The sequence below is a fragment of the Habropoda laboriosa genome, unplaced genomic scaffold (genome assembly GCF_001263275.1).
Source record: "Habropoda laboriosa isolate 0110345459 unplaced genomic scaffold, ASM126327v1 scaffold123, whole genome shotgun sequence".
NCBI lineage: Eukaryota > Metazoa > Arthropoda > Insecta > Hymenoptera > Apidae > Habropoda > Habropoda laboriosa.
The window spans coordinates 674018-694832 of record NW_017100236.1 but is presented as its reverse complement, the minus strand read 5'-3'; the positions used below and the strand labels follow the sequence as shown (position 1 = coordinate 694832).

The following is a 20815-nucleotide window of genomic DNA, read 5'->3' as shown; positions in this document are numbered from 1 at the left end:
TATTAGGAATTAATTTTTTAAATAAATTTTTTAAGCAATATGATACGTCTAATCGATAGCCTTTGGAAGTAGAATTTTCGTAAACGAAGAAGAATTTTCCTATCGAAAGAAAATTATAAATATCGAAAGAAGATAAACGTTACTTCGTGCCAATTCTAAAATAAAATAACGCGCAATCAAAGTATGAAATATTGAACAGTATCGATATTTTTCTATAATTAAATATTTTACCTTCGTTTCAGAATTCTGCTAAAATTTGCACCGAACTTGCCAATAATCAATTTTTGCTAATAATCAATATATTCAAATGATGAAAAATACATACCTAACTTTACAAAATAATTTCGCAGAAAAACATAAAATATCATACAAAAGGAATATCATCTATATTTGCCACGTTTCTCATCCGTATACAAATTCAAATTGTTCGCAGACGAAGTATAGCGTCTCGCATCCACTAGCGCATCGCGTCCACGGTGATAATTATAAACGGACAGATCCTCACAAAGCTCTATTTCGCGCTCTCTCGCTCGTTTCCACGCACGTGAATCGACGTAATCGACGGGACGCTGGTTTACATCCGCGTGGAACGATTCACAGCCTGGTTATCGTTATTTTTAATCCCGTTACGCATTCGTGTGCTGATTTTTCACGTATGGCCAGGTCGAGAGTGGATCGAAACCAGAAACGACCGCCTCGAGAGATCAGAGGAATGCGTTTGGAATTTTTTGTCAATCAGGAATTTCTTACCTATATGGTAAATCAGCCTGACTTTTCGATGAGGAATTTTAACTTGAAAAAATTCTTCAGTCTCTGGTAACGATTTTTGAATCTAACAAAAACTTGATTTTCTACATTTTTCGATAGAAAATCTATGATCGTATAATGGATTAGGTTAAGTTGGATTGGAAGAGTACTTAACCTTTTGCACTTCGAGAACTCGAGCAACTCCGATACACTTTTTTTGCAGTAAAACTGCTGAAAACCAAAAGTTTTGTTTTTGAAAGAAAATATGAATTTTTATAAACTTATTTATCTTTATTTCTTTCGTTAATTTTCTTTACTTTGAATAATATAAATGAAACACTGCGAGAATTTTTTAATACGATCGATCAGCAATTCTAGCACAATTTTGCAGTGGAACTTTCGAAAAGCAAAGGTATGATTTGCAGAGAAAAAATTAAAAATCCTGATTATTTATTTTAATTTCTTTTGTTAATTTTCTTTATTTACTTGAATTTTACATTTTAAAGTTCTCCACGATAATTGCTTACACTAATTAGGAAATTACTAATTTTCCAAAACTAGATCTACAGGTTACAAATGGAAGGGAATATATAACACCTGAAGCTACCTTTAAGAATAAAAACGATAAGCAGGAAAGCAAGTTGAATGCTAATTATAAATGCAAAGTGACAGCTGACTTGAAACTCTTAGATAGCAATGCATATAGAATTTTACGTTTAGGTTATATACGTTTTAATAGACGACATTTATACGAGTTATCCTGTAATTCATATATCAATGGAAATTTTCATCTGCCATTTTGACGTTTATTGTGCCGAGAACCGACGAAACGAGTTGAAAGTAACCAGTATGTATCTCGGCGAAAGTACACTCTGTCAAATGTTACACGAGGACAAATAATACTCTGTGCCAAATTATTCGAGGTGAGCACCGTTAAAATTCTACGACGAATCCACATTTCTACCTCTCAATTTTCCCTTCTATTTTGATCATAACAGCCATTGCTCTCGTTTTCAGGTATTTCTCGAGCAATCGAGACTCTTAAATCCCCACTTAACTAAGAAGTTCGCGTGTTAACGTTAAGAAACATTCCAATAAGATATTCAGAATCGATAGATCAGAAATTTGAAAGTCGCGAGAAATTAAAGTAGAATTTAGATAAGAGATTATCGAAAGAATAAGCTCACACGTTAGATTAGAAGAGATTGAAATAGAATTTAGATCAAGTTAAAGAATATCAGAAATTTTAGATTTATTTATTAAAAAATTTAGATTAAGTTAGAAAATATGAGAAATTTCCGAGGAAAGTTTCATAACCATAACCATACACGTACAACAGAAATTCCAACAAAAGCCTGGAGAAACAGCCGTAAAATCGTTCATTCCACTCAACAGCCATTTAACAACGAAACCGCAGAAAATTCCAAGGAAAATGAAAATTTTCTGCTTCCAAATATCCTCTATTAGCATCATTGACGTGAAAATTCATGGTACACCCGGTTGATCAGCTCTTTTCACTCCCCTCCATCCACGGAGTGTTCCGCGCGAGATTTTCGAGTTCCAGTTCAGCTATTGAAGGGGCCACGGCAAACTGGTGCAGTCGATTCGCGTATAAACATATTGCAAATGGGGTGGCACGTGGTCGTGCAAATCGTTTCTCGTGTCATGTTCAGGAAATGGCCAGGATGCTTTTTTTCGAACGATTCATCGTACCAAACGAGGCTTCTATGTTCGCCTATACACCGGAACAGATGCCATTTATTGCTCGTATAGAAGCTTTTGTTCCTTTTTCTCCATCTCTGTTATATACATGTATACCTTCGCAATCGAATCCAATTTTCGTCATTGGAACGAACATCAGTCAGAACGAGATTCATAAATTAATACGAAATTTGGTTTAGGGTAAATCGGGGAGTGATGGACCCTATATGTAAGATGGACCACCTACATAAATTTTGAAATACCCGTTACATTTCACGACCATTATGTGCCCGGCGTTGCTTGGGGTTTTGAAGGGATGAGCGTTGAACGGCATAGAAGCCTATTTGACTTTTATACTTTTATCTATAATAACTGCGTTACATTTACATAATATAATGAAAGTTTGTCAACCTTTTAATTTAACTTGGATGTAAAAATTTCTTGCTTACAATTTCTTCTTTGCAAGGTATAAAAACGGACATGGTTTCTTGCATTTTGGTTCGACTAACCCACAGTGTATGGGGTAGTTGGACTATTGTTATAATTTTTATATGCTTATTTTTGAAAAAAGTATTATAATTCCTGTGTTATTGAGCATTACTACTCTAAGTTCATTTAATATACTACATCATAATCAAAACCCCCTGCTTTTTATTCAATTAATTAACCCTTATGTCAGTAACCAGAATTGTCGTCTATTTTATCGTCCAATTTTAGTAGTTTTCTGATAACAAAATTCTAAACTTGAGGCAAACGCGGATAGAAAATGTGCGAAATAACAACGATCTGGCCGGATATTTAAATCTTTTACTTGGAAGATCAAATATTTTAAGTGAGAATTATGCAAAAGGGTGCCCGGTTATTGATATAAGGGTTAAAAACGAAATCCTACCTTTAAAAAAAGTGGTTCACCACTACCCGATTTACCCTATATACATACAAGGTGGACCTCGAATTTAGAGATTGCGACAGAAATGGAGAAATTGAAAGGAAAATTGATTGGTACAAAATAGTAACGACTTTTTAAAAATGAAGTTTGTGTTATAAAGGGATACCTTAATTTAATTTCTATTTAAATGTAGTATGAAATATTGTATAATCTATTCGCCAGTAAGAATTCTTCAAACGATTCAATTTTTCCAAAAATATTCTTATTAGAAATCTTATAACCCATTGTTTTATTATTAACTTAAATTGGAGGTGTAAAACATCGAATAGTCGAACTATTCGAATAATTCGGATAATTTCCAGTACAAATTCTTTATTCAGATAATTCTAATATTCGAATCGTTTAAATCTCGGATTATGTCGAATATTTCGTACATTTCGAATATTCGAATATTCAGATTTTCGTAATAACTCTAATTTAAATATGAAATTAATTTAAATCAATTTTATTTCGTTATTAATACACTAATTGAAATGACTCTATCAGCAATTTGTCTGCATTCCATCTTCTACGTTACTCATTCATTATTACATACCAGAAGAGAAGCAAGAAAATTGGTCCACAAATTGGACCAAGTACTTCATAGATCGCCTCAAACAGTGAATCACAATCCTATCTACAAATGAAACACGCTCCAGACAACATACTCAAGCTATTCAAGCAGATTTACGAATTTTAACACGTCAGATGGTGAAATTTCTGATTGAGAATATCTGATCTACCTTTCGACCAGTGATTAACTTTAATTCGCCTGTCGGTTTAGCGCCCTTATCCCCCGAACCACCCGCTAACCCATTACAATTCTATTTTTGAATTAGCCACCTTTTACACGGCACGCCACGCGCAACTTATGAATAATTTAACGCGTGAATTATTCATGCCGAGAAAACTCGCGATAAATCAAGCCTTAATTGTACCACCCGATACGCAAAACGGATAAAAAAAAAGAATGAAAAAAATATAACTGACGCGTTCTTCTTATCAACAATCCACCGTGTGTACTCAACGAAACGTACGTTTGTGCAACTTCTTGTTGCACCCCTCAACACCGACGAGATTATCAGAATCTCTCACCCAGTTTCTCGGACAGATAAGATCTAAACCTAATAATCTAAATCTTGCCTCGCCGTCATTGTGCAAATATAATGGTGATTACGAAACTGGTTTAAGTTGTATATTTAGACTTTTTCACTTCATTGTATAAATATGACTCATTGTCAGATGTGATTATGAAAGTAACCTATAAGTTTCATTTCAAAATATTCAAACTTTTTGACTATCCTTTTCATTTCGAAATATTTAAACTTTGTTACGTGTATATAAGAAAGAGCATATAGAATAAGGGAAAAAAATATTAATAAATAAATAATTCCGATTATTCGATGGTTCGGCACATCTGATAGTCCGGCACGTGTAATTAATCAGTTAAGGGTGCTTTTAAAACTCATTACTGTTACGATTAGTCCGAGTTATGTCGTGTTTGGACTCATTTTCATCGGAAGGATGTTACTTCAAAATTATTTTTCTCATTCTTTCTGCATTACTGCAGTAAGATATGTAGTCGAATAATCCGGCACATTGAGTAATCCGATATTGCTGAACTCCCGAGCATGCTGGATTACTCGAATTCTACTGTATATATAAAAAAATACGAGGTACATTAATATAGATAGGAGAGAAGAATATAGATAAAGGAAAGGATAGAGATGATTAGGAAAAGTGGTGCACAATGAATGATCTGACAGAAGAGTAGATCGTGAGCTCACGAATATCTGAAGAAAGGATATTGAGATAGAAAGAGGATGTCTACAAAAGGAGGCAGCTCGAAATTTAATTACGTGGTGCCACGAGGTCGACATTTTGACTACCATTTCCATTTAACAGAAATCGTTCTGCATTACAAATGAACATCCCGAAGTGATAATCACCGATATTGATAAAACTTTGGTATATAGTGGTAAAAAATATTCGACAGTATTTTTTTTTTATTAGCAATCAACCACAATGAAAGGGATGAAAATCTCTCTCAAATACAGGGACAGTAAACATATGTAATCTAATATCTGGAAAACTGTTAAATATAGAAAAGTACTGAAAATTGACGAATTCTGTACTTTTGCAATGACAAATTTGACCAGGTAAATGAATTTTTGAAAAAAAAAAACTCCATTGCGATAAAGAAAAAGCTGAATTTCATAGCTAATATAAAAGCAACGATTGGACGATGTTCGACGATCAACTGAAAACGAGGGAATTTATTCGTCGAAACGTGGCCGACGACGTAGCGTGACGTATGAATGAACGCGATGAATGAAATCGAACGATTATTTATTCAGCCATCACCAACAAACCAGGGAAAATTCCGTGGTTTTTTATCGTAATAGAGAGGAAATATTCGTGTTGAACGATCGGGAATTACACAGGATCGTAGAAGGACCGAAATTGGATCGTGGTAAAAGTTTCGAAACGTTGTTTAAAACGTTGCATTGTGGTCAAAGGGGGTATCGATAAGGACGCCTGCACAATTTTCGGTTTTATCACTAGCAAGCTTGTTCCCAGTCACCGTGACGCGCGGACCAGTTAACGAGGCAGTCGCTCAATCGACCCGACCAATTTCCAATTACACCCTTCTGCCTCTGCAGAATTGCATCTTGTCGCATAGTTAGCAACAATTTTTTCATACTTTGGTGGTTCTCAACTCTGATCCACGTTATATTTGGTCATTTCTTTAAATTTGGAATAATTGGATGGTTAAGACCGATTTAAATAATTCATCGTGTTATTAGATCATTCGTGAAATAGTGCTTTATTGTTTCCTTCTAACTTTAGTGAAAATGGTTTATCTCCCCTGTCATCTTGAAAATATTCACAGACTCAAATTCACTGGTGTTACAATTTAAAAAAGAAGAAACAATTTGAAAAGACTAAAGGAGATTACTTAAAAATTTGGCACGTAAAATTATTCGTGAACTTTTGTAACAGTATATATTACTCAAACTGAAATGTCGATCCCTAATTAGCGACGTGGTAGATCAGCATAGACACAAACGTTCAGACTATTCGTCAGGGTTCCGGGTAAAGTAGTAAAATTGCTTTATTTACTGTCGCGTCTCGGTTTGGCTGTAACAAGGATGAGACGGGACGGGGAACTTTACTAGCCGATAAATAATCTATTTCCTTCGAGACTAGACACGTGTGTATTTCTGTTCATACGATAGGTAAGGTTAGGTTAGATTTTATTGTATTATTTCAGTAATCAAACATTGGAATATTCCGGCATCCGATGTTTCAATACATCAATAACCTAATATTTCAAACGTTCAAATTCTTTGAGTACCCTAGATACTGAACATACTCCAAATAATTCTAACATTTAAAACGCTTCAGACTGTAAATCATCCAATACTTTAAATACACCAGACACTTTAAATATTCCAAATAATCCAAACAATGCAGACATTCAAAATACTCGAAATACTCGAAATTTTCAAAGTGTGTGAATACCTTCGAATACTCCAAATATACAAAATACTTCAAATTGCAAATCATCGAATACTTGAAATACACGAAATACCCTAAATATTCCAAATAATCCAAACACTCCAAATACACCGAATACTCTAAATATTCCAAATAATCCAAACACTCCAAATACTCGAAATTCTCCAACTGTCTGAAACACTTGAAATACTCGAAATATTCAAAATGTTTCAGACTGCAAATCATGAAATTCTCCAAATACCCCAAGTACCCCGATATGAATAATCTATTTCCGTGGAAATACGCGTGCAATGGCCAGACCCAGTAGCGTCCACCTCCCGAAATAAGCCGCAGCTGGAGCTGTCTAAGCCTTGTTCCTCCTCTTCTGCCCTCTTCCGCCACCAGCATCTGTCGGCGGCATCATCCGCGACCATTGATTTATCTTTTGGCAATACGTAACCGGGTAGGAAGGATCGTGTGAAAAGAGCGAACGTTTTGCACGCATCGGTTTGGCTGCAACGTATTACGATGATTTATTGACAGTGTGAGCAATAGTAATGTCGAACGTGATGAAAATTGAAGCGTGGATAAATCTCGAACGAAGAATATTCAAGGAGAGACGCCAAACGAGACGTCTTCGGTCGCGTTACGCGCCTAATAAGTGTATTTTTAACGTGGTGGACCTATGTATATTTAGCCTGACCCTTTGCTAGAACAGGAGAAAGAGAGAGAAAGAGCGAGAGAGAGACAGGGAATTGTCGCTGGCCAGTGGAAACTGTTCGTGATTATACTACGCTGTTCAAAAAGTTCCAGGATAAATTCTTCCTTCGATTATCGCGGTGTGAACCACAAAGTATTCCTAACGACTGGTCGAACAGTTAAGGGGCTATTCTCATTTTAGGGCCCCAAAAATAGGCAATCTTAGTGATTTTTTTTTTTCAATAGAAAAGGCACTGCATAACTTGAATCTTTTTACAATGTGTTTACAAGCTTTTATATGTAATGTATACCAAATTTGGCTTAAAGAAAATTAATACATCTGAAGTAATGGCGGTTTAATTTGGGTCGGACAGAATGAACGGTGAACACGATTTCGTCCTTCGCGTCCATATGAAATGAAAACTGAAGTTATTTTTATATTCAGAAAGCTTTTCTTTATACCTGATAACGTAAAAAAAATACGACAACGCGGTGAACACAGCAGTTGAATATTTTACGAATCTGTTAGACTTCGATCTAATAAAAAAATTAGAAATTGTTTATTAATCTTCACAATTCTAGTACGGACGATAAAACATTCATTCACAAATTGAATGCACTTTATTATATTCAAATCGGGCTATTAGATTTTCAGATATCATGCTCACGAGTTGAAAAAATGTAGTTTCGAGAAAAACGCGTTTAAAGTTTTCGTCGTGTAAACAATACAATTTTCTTACACGAACTTACACAACTTCTTCTCGAACTTTTCAATTTCAATTAAACTGTGTTAAAGCAATTTTTCTTTCAATTTTTTGTGCTTTTCTCCCAAATTTCGACGCCAGGACAATTTTCGACCGCGGTACGCGTTCGACTTCAACATTTGCAACTCCTGTACATTTAAAGACTTTTAAGAAATTATTTCACATATCTTTGGGGCCACGATATAGCGAGGTCGTAAATTAAACTCTCAAGAATCGGCATCGATTGATGTTGCGACACTCAAGGCCGTTTGTTGCAGTCTGTTTGAGGGTTCCAACAATAAACGAATGGTAGCATATGATTTGGTACTTCAAGTAGAAAATGGTATTTCATTTACAAATGGAAAATATGTTAATATTAAGCTACACAATCTTTTTGCACTTTCTATCTGTATATAACACGAGTAGATAAACTAAGATGCTAAAGACATCAATAAGACCTTTACCTGTAACCGTACTTCCAAAAGCGGCTTCCCCCAGAGGGAGAAACCCTAATTTGTCCTAGCTGCATGCAGTTTTCAGTAAATATATTAGAATCAGTTGACTTTCGCTGGATACAAGAATTCTTTGTACGGTCCTGACCATGGTTTCAAGTACTTATCTGCTCGTATCTCTGTCAATTTTCGGGTCCCGGCAGCTAAAACATGTTTACTTTGACGTCTGACCGATTTTACGACCTCGCTATATCGTGGCCCCGACTATACTTCTTCTAGAAGAATCGTAGAAACTTAATACGTGAAAACATTCGATTTTTTGATCCCCAAAACATGAAAGTACTCCCTTAAGGAGCAATACTACTTCAGTGTCATGAGATGTTTAAGTGATTCGACCCACGAAAACTGGCCAAATTTATGGTCCTCATATTTTCTTTGGTCATCCAGAAGTATATATTTTAATTTTACCAGGATTTGGTTAAATGTCTCATATTAGTATAAATGAAAGGGCGAAACAAAGAAGCTTTTGATATTTTAGGAATAATTTATTATATAATAGGAATTGAATATTTTAATCTGAGAATATTCGAGCTGAACAATAATTATTATTATACCTACAGGCATTAAAGTAACTCATCACGGAACAAATCTAAATTTTAATACAAAAAAAAAATGATGCTTGAAGCTTGTCCGTAATTTTTTGACCAAAAATTCGTCTAACGTCATGGAGCAAGCATGGAGCATTAGGTACCTTTATACAACTTTTTCCTATTTCTCCGACTGAAACTTCCACTCAATTTGTGGTGATAAAATAAAATTCACCAAATGAGCTAAAAGTTATTCCAGAAATCGCGTTCCAGCGATCATATGAAGATTGGAAAAAAATTGTTGGCATAAGTGTATTGCAAGCAATGGGAATTATTTTGAAGGTGACTAAATATAATAGAATCATTTGTATTTTCTTTGATTTTCCTTCGAGCATTTTGAACGTAATAATTGAAAAGAAGTTGCACGAAACAAGGGATTAACAGGGGATTAAACGGCCGCTGGTCGATGGTTAAATCAATTATCGCAGATGAGACAGGCCACGCATTGTCTTCGATGGCGCCTACCTCGATGATGCATTACAGGCTGGCTTGTTTTTAAAATTAAATCGCCCTGGCTGGCGGTATCGAAAATCGCTCGACCGTGAATATCGCGAATCATCGTGATGCGGGACGCATATCTCGTTCACGTGATAAACAGTACCGTCGGTAAAAAAATAAAAATCAACGTACAAAAGGAACGTATTGCAAAATATTCGTTAAAAGTTTAAAACTAAAGCAAATTAGGAAAATCAAGGAAAAATTTGCGAAATTTCGCAGGGTTAAATGATCGATAGCCAAAATGCACTTGTTTCAGGATTCTCAACTTTGAATCTTTCTAATTGCATATTGAAAAAAATTCATTAAAATTAATTTTACTTCTTCACTGAATTAATTTCTAGTCACTAAAAAAAAAAAAGAATCGTGTCAGTGTGATGTATTGAAATTACGAAACGATACGAATTAGAAGTGATTGAATGACTCGTTTGATAAAAAAGATGAACGCTGAGGAATTGCAACCATATAAAAAACGCATAAAAAATAAACGCGGACAAAATTGGACGAAGCATGGGTTTAGAATTTATCAGAGTAGCAGGTGACAGACGTCGCGGCTGCGACGTCTCATCCCAGACAAGCCAAGGATATATTTAGTACGAATAGACGCGACCTGAACAGGCCTGTAAGTGGCCTGCGCAACAAACGCGAATGCAAAAGTGCCCGAATTAATGGCATGTTATTCCGGGGAATAAACGATACGTTTTCGCTCGTAAAGTTAAAGGGAGAGAGGCGTGACCAGGTCCCAGGGATATTTATCCATTACGAATGTGTTGGCACTGTACACCGTGTGTCGACGATTCGACTTTAATCGGTCCGTTTAGAAAACAGGCAAACCTCCTCACGGCCGACTACGAAATCGCGCGGAGACGCGAACGAGAATAGTCGACGACCGGAAATTATATTGACAGTTCGATTTCTGATCGTCGATCATCTGACGCGTGTATTTGTAGAACCGAAATCCGCTCGGTGTTCCACCATCTACGTAAATAGTGACGTACTAGGAGAACGAAACAGTGGGACCAGATGGTTCACAAACCAGCACGAGATCAGTTTTCTCACCCACTGAGCAGAATGTTATTGCTAATAAAAGTACCATTCGTCCAGAATGTTTGTTACATCTCGAATATCTGAAATAGTTATATCAGAGGTATTTCAATATTGAAATACTGGTACGTTGGTGTATTTATGTATCTCAAATACATGTAGAAATAGCGGAGCCCTTAGCGTATTTGAGGATTTGGGGTATTGGAGGTATCGAGACGTTGAAGTATTTCAATATCGGGGTTTTTCAATACTGGAGTGTTCGGGTATTGGAGCATTTAAAGTATCTGGGGTATCTGGATTGCTTAAGTATCCAGGGTATTTGAGTATCGAAGTATTGAAATATTGGGATGATAGAGTATTTGGGTATTTGTAGTATCTGAGGTATTGGATTATTTTGGGTATCTGAGTGTTGGATATTCGGAGTATCGAGGCATTGGGATGTTAGAGTATTTGAGAATTGGAGTACTCAAGTATTTGGTACGTAAAACGTGTTGGTACATTTAAGATACTGACATTTAGATTACTTTTTCAATACTGGAGTATTGAATTACTTGGGTACCTGAATGTTTGATTATTAAAATACTATAATACAATACCGTAACGACTAAGGTGTTATCATAGGAGTATTTGGCACTAACCATCCCCAGCCTTCCAAAACAGACGATAGGAAATTTGCATAGTGTATTTTCAGAAGCAATTGCAAACAACATGTAAAGAAGTCCAATTATTAACAACCGGTAAAACGTAAACCGAGCTATTTCGAACCGAAATATAGATTCTCATTAGAGACGTAACAATGATGGATGAAGTTTTTGCTTAAAAAGTTCTACGCGATATCTAACAAACTACAATCTGACACTCACTGATCCAGTGGGCACAGATTCAACAAGGAATGACTTCTATTTAAGAGGTCCAGTGACAAGTAAATATGATAAATGGGCAGACGACAATAAAATCGCTGGCTCGCCAGTAACGCCAAGATAAAATGTACCGAAAGAGACACAATGTGCGTATGTGGCTGTGCCGGGAATAACCTGTTCTCTCTACGAGAGAAGAAACGAAAACTGACTGAATGAAGACGTGTATCTCGACAGAGAGAGAGAGAGATGGTGAGAAAAATGGAAAGATAAAAAGGGTGTGCCTGGAGAAAAATGGCTAAGGGCCGGAGTGGGACGTGAGACGTGAGGATTTAAAAACGAAAAGGGCGGGCAGAAAAGTTTATTATGTTTTTGAATGGCGCTCTCGAGAGGGCGAGGACGCGCGGAAACACGCAATTTTCATGATAAAGCAAACAATAAACCGAGTGTCCGTGATGAAAAGTAATGAGAAGAAGCAAAAAAGGAAAATGTCTGTCAGCCCGACGTTCGAGCGAGCCATTGTGAAAAACGTTTAATTTAATAGAGAGCACTATTAATTTCGTTTTTCTTCTTCTTTTTTTTTTTTTTTGAAAGAACACGACCAAGATACTCTCGGGAGATATTAAAAAATTCGCGGACGATAGGGAGATTGAAAGGAGGGCAGAGAGCGAATGGGCGGATTATTAAACGAAAACGGGACAAGACGGTGAATGAACAAGATGAATGAAGGAGCAGCCGAAAGCGAAAGCGGCGGATGAATTAAAACGACGGGAGAAAAGAGCGCGCGGGGGCAATAAATAAATCAGGAAACGTGGCGAGGCAGATTAACTCGAGGGAAAAAGCTCCGGGAATAACGTAAACAGCCGCTGAATGAACTCGATGGTAAAAAAGGAGGTGCACGCGTAAACAAAGAACGAGAGAAGAAAAACAATCGAAAGGTTTATAAAACAGAGAGGCAGAAAAGAGTAGGACATAACTGATGAAAGAAAAGCTGGTAAAAGGAAGAGAGAATTTACTCGTGTCCACACGGTTATGAAAATGCTAGAGGAACAATCAGAATTAGAAGTAACGCCGCGACAGTTGTGACGAGTGAAATAACACGCGAACGTCAAGCTGGTTAAAAAAGAAAAATAAAGGAACGAGGAAATAGGACGGAAGAAACGGAGAAGAAACGAGAACGAACATGCGACAAGAGGGCGATCAGTCATTCCGGAAGACACCAGGCTGCAAATAACTCGCGGTCAAAAGCATCGGCGGATGTGTTATGAGACTCGTGCGTGGTTCTTTTTTCCAGCATCGTGAACAGACGGTGGAAAAAAGAGGAAGAAAGATAGTGTGTTTTACAGGGAGGAAGAATTCTAAATCAACCAGACTCATTAACGTCACGTTACGGGTTTTGCACTTAATCCTTTCTCCTCCAAATTGCTCTTTCTAACTTGAGGCGAATTTTTTTTTTTCAGTTGCTAGTCAACTTGGCCACTTCTTGTGGACGCCTATCGCTGAGATTTGTCACGCGTACTTGCGAACAGGCCAACGCGATTTCGAGCGGATTGAAGAATAAATATACGAATCGGAGAGGACTGGATATGAATGACGCGAATTAAAGCGGAATAATGCGCGTTGGAGCGGAATGACGCGTGTCGGGGTGGATCAAGACAAAATCACCCAATTCGAAGCGGATCAAAGCAGAAAAACGCAAACCGGAGCGGATTAAAGCAGAACGACGCGAGTCGGAGCGGATAAAGACAAGACCACCCGAATTGAAACGGATCAAAGCGAAACCGTGCGAGCTGTCGCAAATCAAAACAAAAGAAGAACGCAAGTCGGAGCGGATCAACCCGAAATCGTCCAAATCGAAGCGGACCAAAGCGGGATTGCGCGAATTAGAGCTGATCAAAGTGGAGTCGCACGAGTTCGAGCTGCTAGAAACGGGACGAACTACATCGGAGCTGGTCAAAGCAGAACGACGCGATTCGGAGCGGATCGAGTCGAGATCGTCCAAATCGAAGCGGACCAAAGCGGAATCGCGCGAGTTGGAGCTGACCAAAGCGGAATCGCGCGAGTTGGAGCTGACCAAAGCGGAATCGCGCGAGTTGGAGCTGACCAAAGCGGAATCGCGCGAGTTGGAGCTGACCAAAGCGGAATCGCGCGAGTTGGAGCTGACCAAAGCGGAATCGCGCGAGTTGGAGCTGACCAAAGCGGAATCGCGCGAGTTGGAGCTGACCAAAGCGGAATCGCACCAGTTGGAGCTGTTCGAAACGGAACGAAGCAAATCGGAGTAGATCAAAGCAGAACAACGCGGAGTCTGAGCGCATCGGGTCGAAATTATCCAAGTCGAAGCGGGTCGAAGCAGAATTACGCGAACCGAAGCGGGTCAAAGCGGAATGACGCGAACCGAAGCGAGTCAAAGCGGAATGACGCGAACCGAAGCGAGTCAAAGCGGAATGACGCGAACCGAAGCGAGTCAAAGCGGAATGACGCGAACCGAAGCGGGTCAAAGCGAAACGACGCGACTCGCAGCGTAACCACGCGAGCCGAAGCGCATTGATGCCTAACCAAGCGAGTTGAAGCAGGTCGAAACGGAACCGCGCGTATTGAATCCTACCGGAGCGTTTCAACACGAGTTTCAACCAATCTAAATCGGTCTAGAAGTTAATATAAACGTATACAACATGGTATTCGCTCTATCACCTACAATGTTGCTTAATGAAGAGGAAAGTAAAAGAAATTCCACGGTGACCGAAAAGGAATGTTCGATTCACTAATAACCGGCTACGCAACAAACAAAAGGATTTTACAAGGTGCACACGTATGGCATCATGTTCACCTATCCCTTTCGCTCACCTCTCTCGTGTTGTAATTTTTAATCGTAGCATCCGCGTGAGCGGTTCCTACGAGGGGGGGGATGCAGGTCTCGCTACACGGTGAAAGTAACAGATCGCGAAGTTACATCGTGGGAATGTTTCATAAAAGGGGGATGTAATTAGTATAAACATTCGTTTTATCATAGGAAATTCAACGAGAGAGAATTTCGTCGTCCTGTGTTTATCAACTGTAACGATAAGAGTACCATTGTCTCTGTTTTAACAGGAAACGCGGTGACATCCTGAATTCTAATTTTATATGCTTGGATATATTTTAATTCGTTGTCGCATTGTCACTTGGTGTATCCGACATTTCTGCTGAACTTCACACTAAGAAGAACCAGTCGGGACAGAATAACGCATTAACAACTTTCGTAAGTACATTTTTGTACACAATATGTCCGGTTTATCTCAGAATACAGAAGCATGCAGGGAATAGAGTGCGACATTTTTTTTTTACCTCGCAACGACCTTGAACAACTCTGTAAGAGTCGTGTATAACGTGATTAAAAAATTTCTCTCATATCGAAAACGAAGTCACAAAAGTTACTTATCGGTATCGAAATGTCACATTTCTTTTTTGAAAAGTTACTAATGGGTCAACGTCAATACGTTTACTATATCAGCTTAACACTTTACCGACCGGTAGCCTATTAATCGGCTTTTTGCCGCCAACGCTTACCGACCGGTAGCCTATTAATCCATTTTTTTTTCGCCGACGCTTACCGACCGATAACCTATTAACCGGTCAGAGTTTGATTTAACATTTCTACAGGTATAAGGAAAAGCGCGTATATTCCCGCGCAATAGCCTAAAGTCTGAACAGAGCCGGTGTCACCGATGTATCTGTGGCCGAGTGACCGGTCGAAAGTGCGTAGAATGTTCAACCGCTACCGGTCGGTAAAGTGTTAACATCGGTGGAAATATTTCATCGAGAATTCAAAGCGATAAATATCGCGTGAACTCTAGACTCTCCGAAATAAATGATACAGCGGTGTTTTCCTTACTGGCTGGCTCGCCGTTAGAGAGAGAGAGAGAAAAAAAGGAAAATAAGCCCGGCTCCGTGAAGTCGCGTCGCGCAACACGAAATAAATTTCCCGCTCCCATATTTTTCGATAGCAGTGCGCGCGAGCTTATTGTAGCTCGTGTATTACTAAGGAGTTGCCGTGTAAATCTTTTACGAGCCATGCTTTTACGATCGCTACCGACGTCGTACGAAATAAATACACGATGCGAGATGTATCAGTCAAGAGTGTGTCGATAATTTGTAAACCTTACATTGATGACGATTCCTGAATTATCTTACGATGATATTAACCATGGAAAATCATATATAACGAGTGTCTGAAAATCGTGGAGAGAAAAAATATACAGGGTGACTATATTCGTTCTTTAACACATATATTATATAATTTTCTCGATAAACTAAAACTAACAAATCATATATACGAAGTGTGTGAAAATTATGCAAAGAAAAATATACAGGGTGATCGTATTCGATCCTTTACACTTACATATGTATATCATATCATTTTCATAGTAAAACTAATAAATCATATAACGAGTGTCTGAAAATCAAGCAGAGAAAAATAGACCGGGTGATCACATTCGTTCCCTTATAGATGCATCGTATAATTTCCTTAAGAAACTAAATCTCTTTTCTGGATAAGCTGGAATTAATAGATGATATATTACGTGTGTCTGAAAATCATGCAAAGAAAAACATACACTTTGATCATATTCGATCCTTTATACATGTATAATTCCTCTATTAATATTTTTTTTTTTTATAAACATTTTTATTTCATCTATTTTTTTTTTCTTATGTATTCGTACATGGATTTAAATGGATCACCCTGTATACATATACGACAGAAATAATAGTGAGCTCGACTCACCTCCTCGTCCGTCGATGGTTCCTCGTAATCCGATTGCGAACCCTTGAACACGAAGATGCATTCCGACGGCTCCAATAGACGTGTATTGCCAAACTGCGTTTGCTGATCGGTCAGCTGCTTGAAAGAGGTAGTCTCAACCATAGCCTGGTCTTGTATATACCAGTCTTGAATGAAAAATGCAGTATTCTTGATCGAAATAATCTGTGATAAAAAAATAAAAATTCCTATTCATAACTTGAATGTACATATTGCAATTGCTATCTACTGTATTGCAGCAGAATAAATTCATTTATAGCAGAAGCCTATAGTTATATATCTAGCTTAAATGGTCAATGACCAGGAATCAAGCAGGAAAACTGATAAGCATTATCAACAGCGGAAGGATTTCCATTCATCATCGAAAGTGTGAGTCTTTAAATCACGCTACTTCATTCATCGATGTACACGTGATACGGCCACATGGCCAGGTACTTATGGCTTCATTTATAGGTACATACGAACCGGGTACGGTCTTAAACGAATACAGCGATGAGAACAGTGTGGATCGAATTATCGTTTACGTCACTCCAATGTACTGTACACGCGCGGTGTTATCTCTTTCTATATATATAGAAACGTGCACGCAGCTCGTGTAACAGATGCAGTTACGTATATATTTGACGTTGTTTCAACGCTAGCGCGTTTGATAGGTTAGGTTGTGCCGACCCCGAGTCTCGAAATACTTTCGTACGAAACGCTTGTCTCTTAAGCCTCGTGCTGATCGACGTTATAGATAGAAACGTCAAACGACACGGAATAAAGCATTCAACAATATCGTTACTGACAGGAATAACAAATAAATATCGAAGTCACGCGTTCAGGTTAGGAGGTAAGTTGAAATTATTCGCTAGGATGTGGTTAAAGTGAGAAACGAGAGTTAAACGATGAAACACTTACAGTGTGTTTTCTTAGAATTCGCAATATTCGAATATCGATGTACAACACTTGCATTACAAAATTATATGTTTATAATGGAACACAACACTTCACAATATAGGAACATGCACCGACAATACGTAACAATTTAAGACAGTGCCCGTCATCTGGTGACGAGAAATTGAACCAGCTAGACTATTTATACTCGAAAGAGTTCCCGCTTAATTTCTAATCGATCTTTATCAACTAAAATATTATTATCGACTTGCCTATTTTATATTCGTAATTTCGAGAAAGTGAATAAAAGAAAATCTGTTTTGTGGTGTAGATTACATCTACTGTAAATTCTGAATACGTTCATATAACAAAAAAGTACAAAATTCTTATATTTTCATGGGATTTAAGAATTACATGCACTTTCATAATAAAAGTAGGAAATTTGTTTGTAGTGGAATAAATTACTTTAAGTCTCCATATTCGTAGGTTTATCTTGTTTTGATATAACAAACGTGGAGCCTGGCTTCAGCGTGACATCTCCTTTGCCGTTACCCTCGAACTTACAGTCGTGTAAGGAAATTTCGGGCACATTTGCTAATAATTCCAAGCTCCCGCATTTACTTTCTGAACCACTTAAATGTTTTTGCGTTTCCAATCGAATTGCATATTCTTTAAAATGTCCCAGAAAACAGTCCTTTGCTGTTAATTTTGCATTGTCGTGAAGCTAAAAACAGTAAGATATTCTAACTATTTCGTTTCGTAATTACATGAGCATGATAATCTAAAAAAAAATAACATACTTGAATACCCTCTGCACAGTTTTTAAAACTGCAATTATTCATGGATACTTCTCCGTTATTATAAACAACTAAACCAGTCCCAAGACTGTCAAAGAGTGTATTTTCTACTATTAGTTTTGCATTGGGTAAAACCACAATACCTAATTTCACCATAGTCTGATTTAAGGCACATATTTTGCAATTAACTATTTTCGTGGTCCCACCTCTTACTATTACAGCTGCTCTGAGATCACCAACATCTACAGTAATATTCTCTAATAGAACCTATAAATATATATTCTGCAGTTTAAATGCACAACAGTTATAATAATAATTACAAAGTAGCTTTAAAGAAATAGCTTACTCCATTGCCAGAAAAATCAAGTAGTGATGGTGCTGTTTCAGTGTCTTTCATAGTAAGAACAGTTTGTTCTAAATTATTAATTCCTCTAATAGTACCATCCTCTTCTAAATTACCAGCACCTTTTATCTGATGAGTTCCTTCTCCAACTATGATGATATCCCCTATGTCACATGTATGTAAAGTCTCTAGTAGAGACCCAGATATTCTAGATAAAAAGTATCAGAATGAAAAATTAATATGCAGCTTATAGTACTTGTCAAACTTACTTGAAAAATAACTCTGTAGGTAAAGAAGTTTGAGCTTTATTTATGGCTTCCTTCATCTCTTCTAAAGTACCACCAAGCCATATAAAGTGACCTTCCATAGATCTTTCTTTATTTTCTCTCCTCTTTATTTTGTCATCACTTAAAGATGAAGTCTGTTCCTTTGTAAGAATTTCTCTCATAGCAGGATTCTCTAGTACTTCCATTTCTCTTTTAATTTGTTGCAGCCGAAAATGAAGTTTCATTAACTGACATGCTGTTCCTCCATCTACTATATCAGTATGTGCTTCCTCCTCTTCAGAAATAGTATCTTCTAACCTTGCTATTTTCTGTTGAATCTCCCTTCCCTCTCTTACCAAACCCCTAATGACATCGCTAGTTTCTCTTCTGACAATACCCCTTTTCATGTCAAAAAACAATCTGATTCTTGTTTCCAAATGTACAGACACCCAATCAGTATTATCATCATCATCTATGTCCCATGACATCCATACATAATTATAAAAGAATCTCAGCTGATCAATACAACTTGCAGTACCCACCATGTCCAAAGCAATGTTCTCTTGTTTATGAGTTGGATAAAGTTCAATGAGTGGTACATCGTATTTCTCAGGCAGATGAATTTCATCTTGAACAGCAGTGATCTTTACCAATGCAGACAAATCAGAGAAATCAACTTGCTCAATTTCTACAACTACTATAGTAGGATAATGAATCTGAAAATCTTCACACACTAAACGTGGTATTTTCCACAATGCCTGCCAACCAACAGGTTCTATTACAAGTTCTATATGATAAGACCATTCAGCCTGAATCTGAGATGCAGGTACAACTTCACCTCTACTGGATAAAATTTCAGTTAATTCAACCAGTCTTTCTTGAAGACTCTTGTCAAAAGTATATATCTCCATTGATGTGTATTACCTACAGAATGAATAATTTTGTAAAGATCTACAATATGTATTACGAATTTGCAGCACATACTCACTTATCAATTGCGAATTAATTTCACTCAATTTCAATTTAAAAAAGAAATTATATATGCACAGATTATGAAACAAGGTTTTTTAAAAAAATATACAAATATAAATTACTTTAAGTTTAATAATTTAATAATTTGATAAACAAAACAGAGTGACAGTGCCATCAAAAGTAAGAAGACAATCGCCCGCCCTTTTATCGAAACGCGTAAAAGTAACAATCGAAATTCGATCTATAGTGGAAATATGCTTAATTTACCAAGTACGATTGCAATTTAGTAACAAATCAAAGATGAATATTCTTTTTTGAGAAACACAGACACATTGTTTATTAATTTTATGGGGCACGTCAGGTAAACTGTTACAAAAAATTCGAACTACAACGTTAATGAACGTGATTGGTTGATCAGTAGTCAGATTCGATTCTCGTTTTCAGTAGTTATTGACCTATCGATATCAATAACTGACAAATAATACGTTTATTTTATTGTAAAAATAAACAGTGCCTTATTTTTGTAACCAATTAAAACTATGTCAGGAAAAGTAATAGGTTTGTTTGCAGTATTTTTATAAATAATTAACTGCGCATTTTTTTTCTAAATAATAAGTTTTTACGCATGTGCGTAGTTAATGTCTATATATGTATAAACAAAGTGACGATATATCAAGGTTTTCATGATTTTATTCAACAGATAATTTTACTTTTATTAATGCCGGTGAAAATATGGAACAAAATTCTAAAAGCATAGAAGACAATCAATTTGACGAGATTATTGGACATATAGAAGACATTTTATTAGGTACACATTGAAAAAATATACAGAAAAAATTTTAAAACCTAATAAAATTTTCATGCTTTTAGAAGACGAATTTCATGCCATTCGAAATAAATTTTTAGACAATTATTGGGACGTTTTTGAACCCAAAGAAGAAAAATAATT

At 37.0% G+C, this 20815-nt stretch overlaps 3 protein-coding genes across 3 annotated transcripts in view; 2 read left to right on the top strand and 1 right to left on the bottom strand.

Annotated features, from left to right (window-relative positions):
* Positions 1 to 12852: 12852 nt before the first annotated feature.
* On the top strand, positions 12853 to 14096 carry LOC108571652 (involucrin-like). The gene is made up of 2 exons (XM_017933743.1): positions 12853 to 12879; positions 13491 to 14096. The coding sequence occupies exons 1-2, from the start codon at positions 12853 to 12855 to the stop codon at positions 14094 to 14096; spliced, it is 633 nt and encodes a 210-aa protein (XP_017789232.1).
* Positions 14097 to 17954: 3858 nt separating this feature from the next.
* On the bottom strand, positions 17955 to 19805 carry LOC108571692 (SHC SH2 domain-binding protein 1). Its single transcript, XM_017933797.1, has 4 exons — positions 18898 to 19805; positions 18632 to 18836; positions 18289 to 18552; positions 17955 to 18212 (listed from the first exon to the last, which is right to left on the bottom strand). Exons 1-4 carry the CDS (start codon positions 19803 to 19805, stop codon positions 17955 to 17957), a joined length of 1635 nt encoding a protein of 544 aa, XP_017789286.1.
* A 532-nt stretch (positions 19806 to 20337) lies between these two features.
* The window catches only part of LOC108571695 (ADP-ribosylation factor-like protein 2-binding protein), a 1011-nt gene continuing 533 nt past the window's right edge, over positions 20338 to 20815 (top strand). The window contains 3 exon segments of the mRNA XM_017933798.1: positions 20338 to 20424; positions 20567 to 20674; positions 20737 to 20809. Of these exon segments, the coding sequence (XP_017789287.1) occupies positions 20406 to 20424; positions 20567 to 20674; positions 20737 to 20809 (200 nt within the window). The 5' untranslated portion in view covers positions 20338 to 20405.

Coding starts and splice junctions, on each gene's coding strand:
- LOC108571652 (XM_017933743.1), top strand. CDS start 12,853: ATGCTAGAGGAACAATCAGAATTAGAA. Junction 12,880..13,490: donor AGGAACAATCAGAATTAGAA/GTAACGCCGCGA, acceptor CCCAATTCGAAG/CGGATCAAAGCAGAAAAACG.
- LOC108571692 (XM_017933797.1), bottom strand. CDS start 19,805: ATGGAGATATATACTTTTGACAAGAGTCTTCAAGAAAGACTGGTTGAA. Junction 18,553..18,631: donor TTGATTTTTCTGGCAATGGA/GTAAGCTATTTC, acceptor ATATATTTATAG/GTTCTATTAGAGAATATTAC. Junction 18,213..18,288: donor ACTGTGCAGAGGGTATTCAA/GTATGTTATTTT, acceptor TACTGTTTTTAG/CTTCACGACAATGCAAAATT.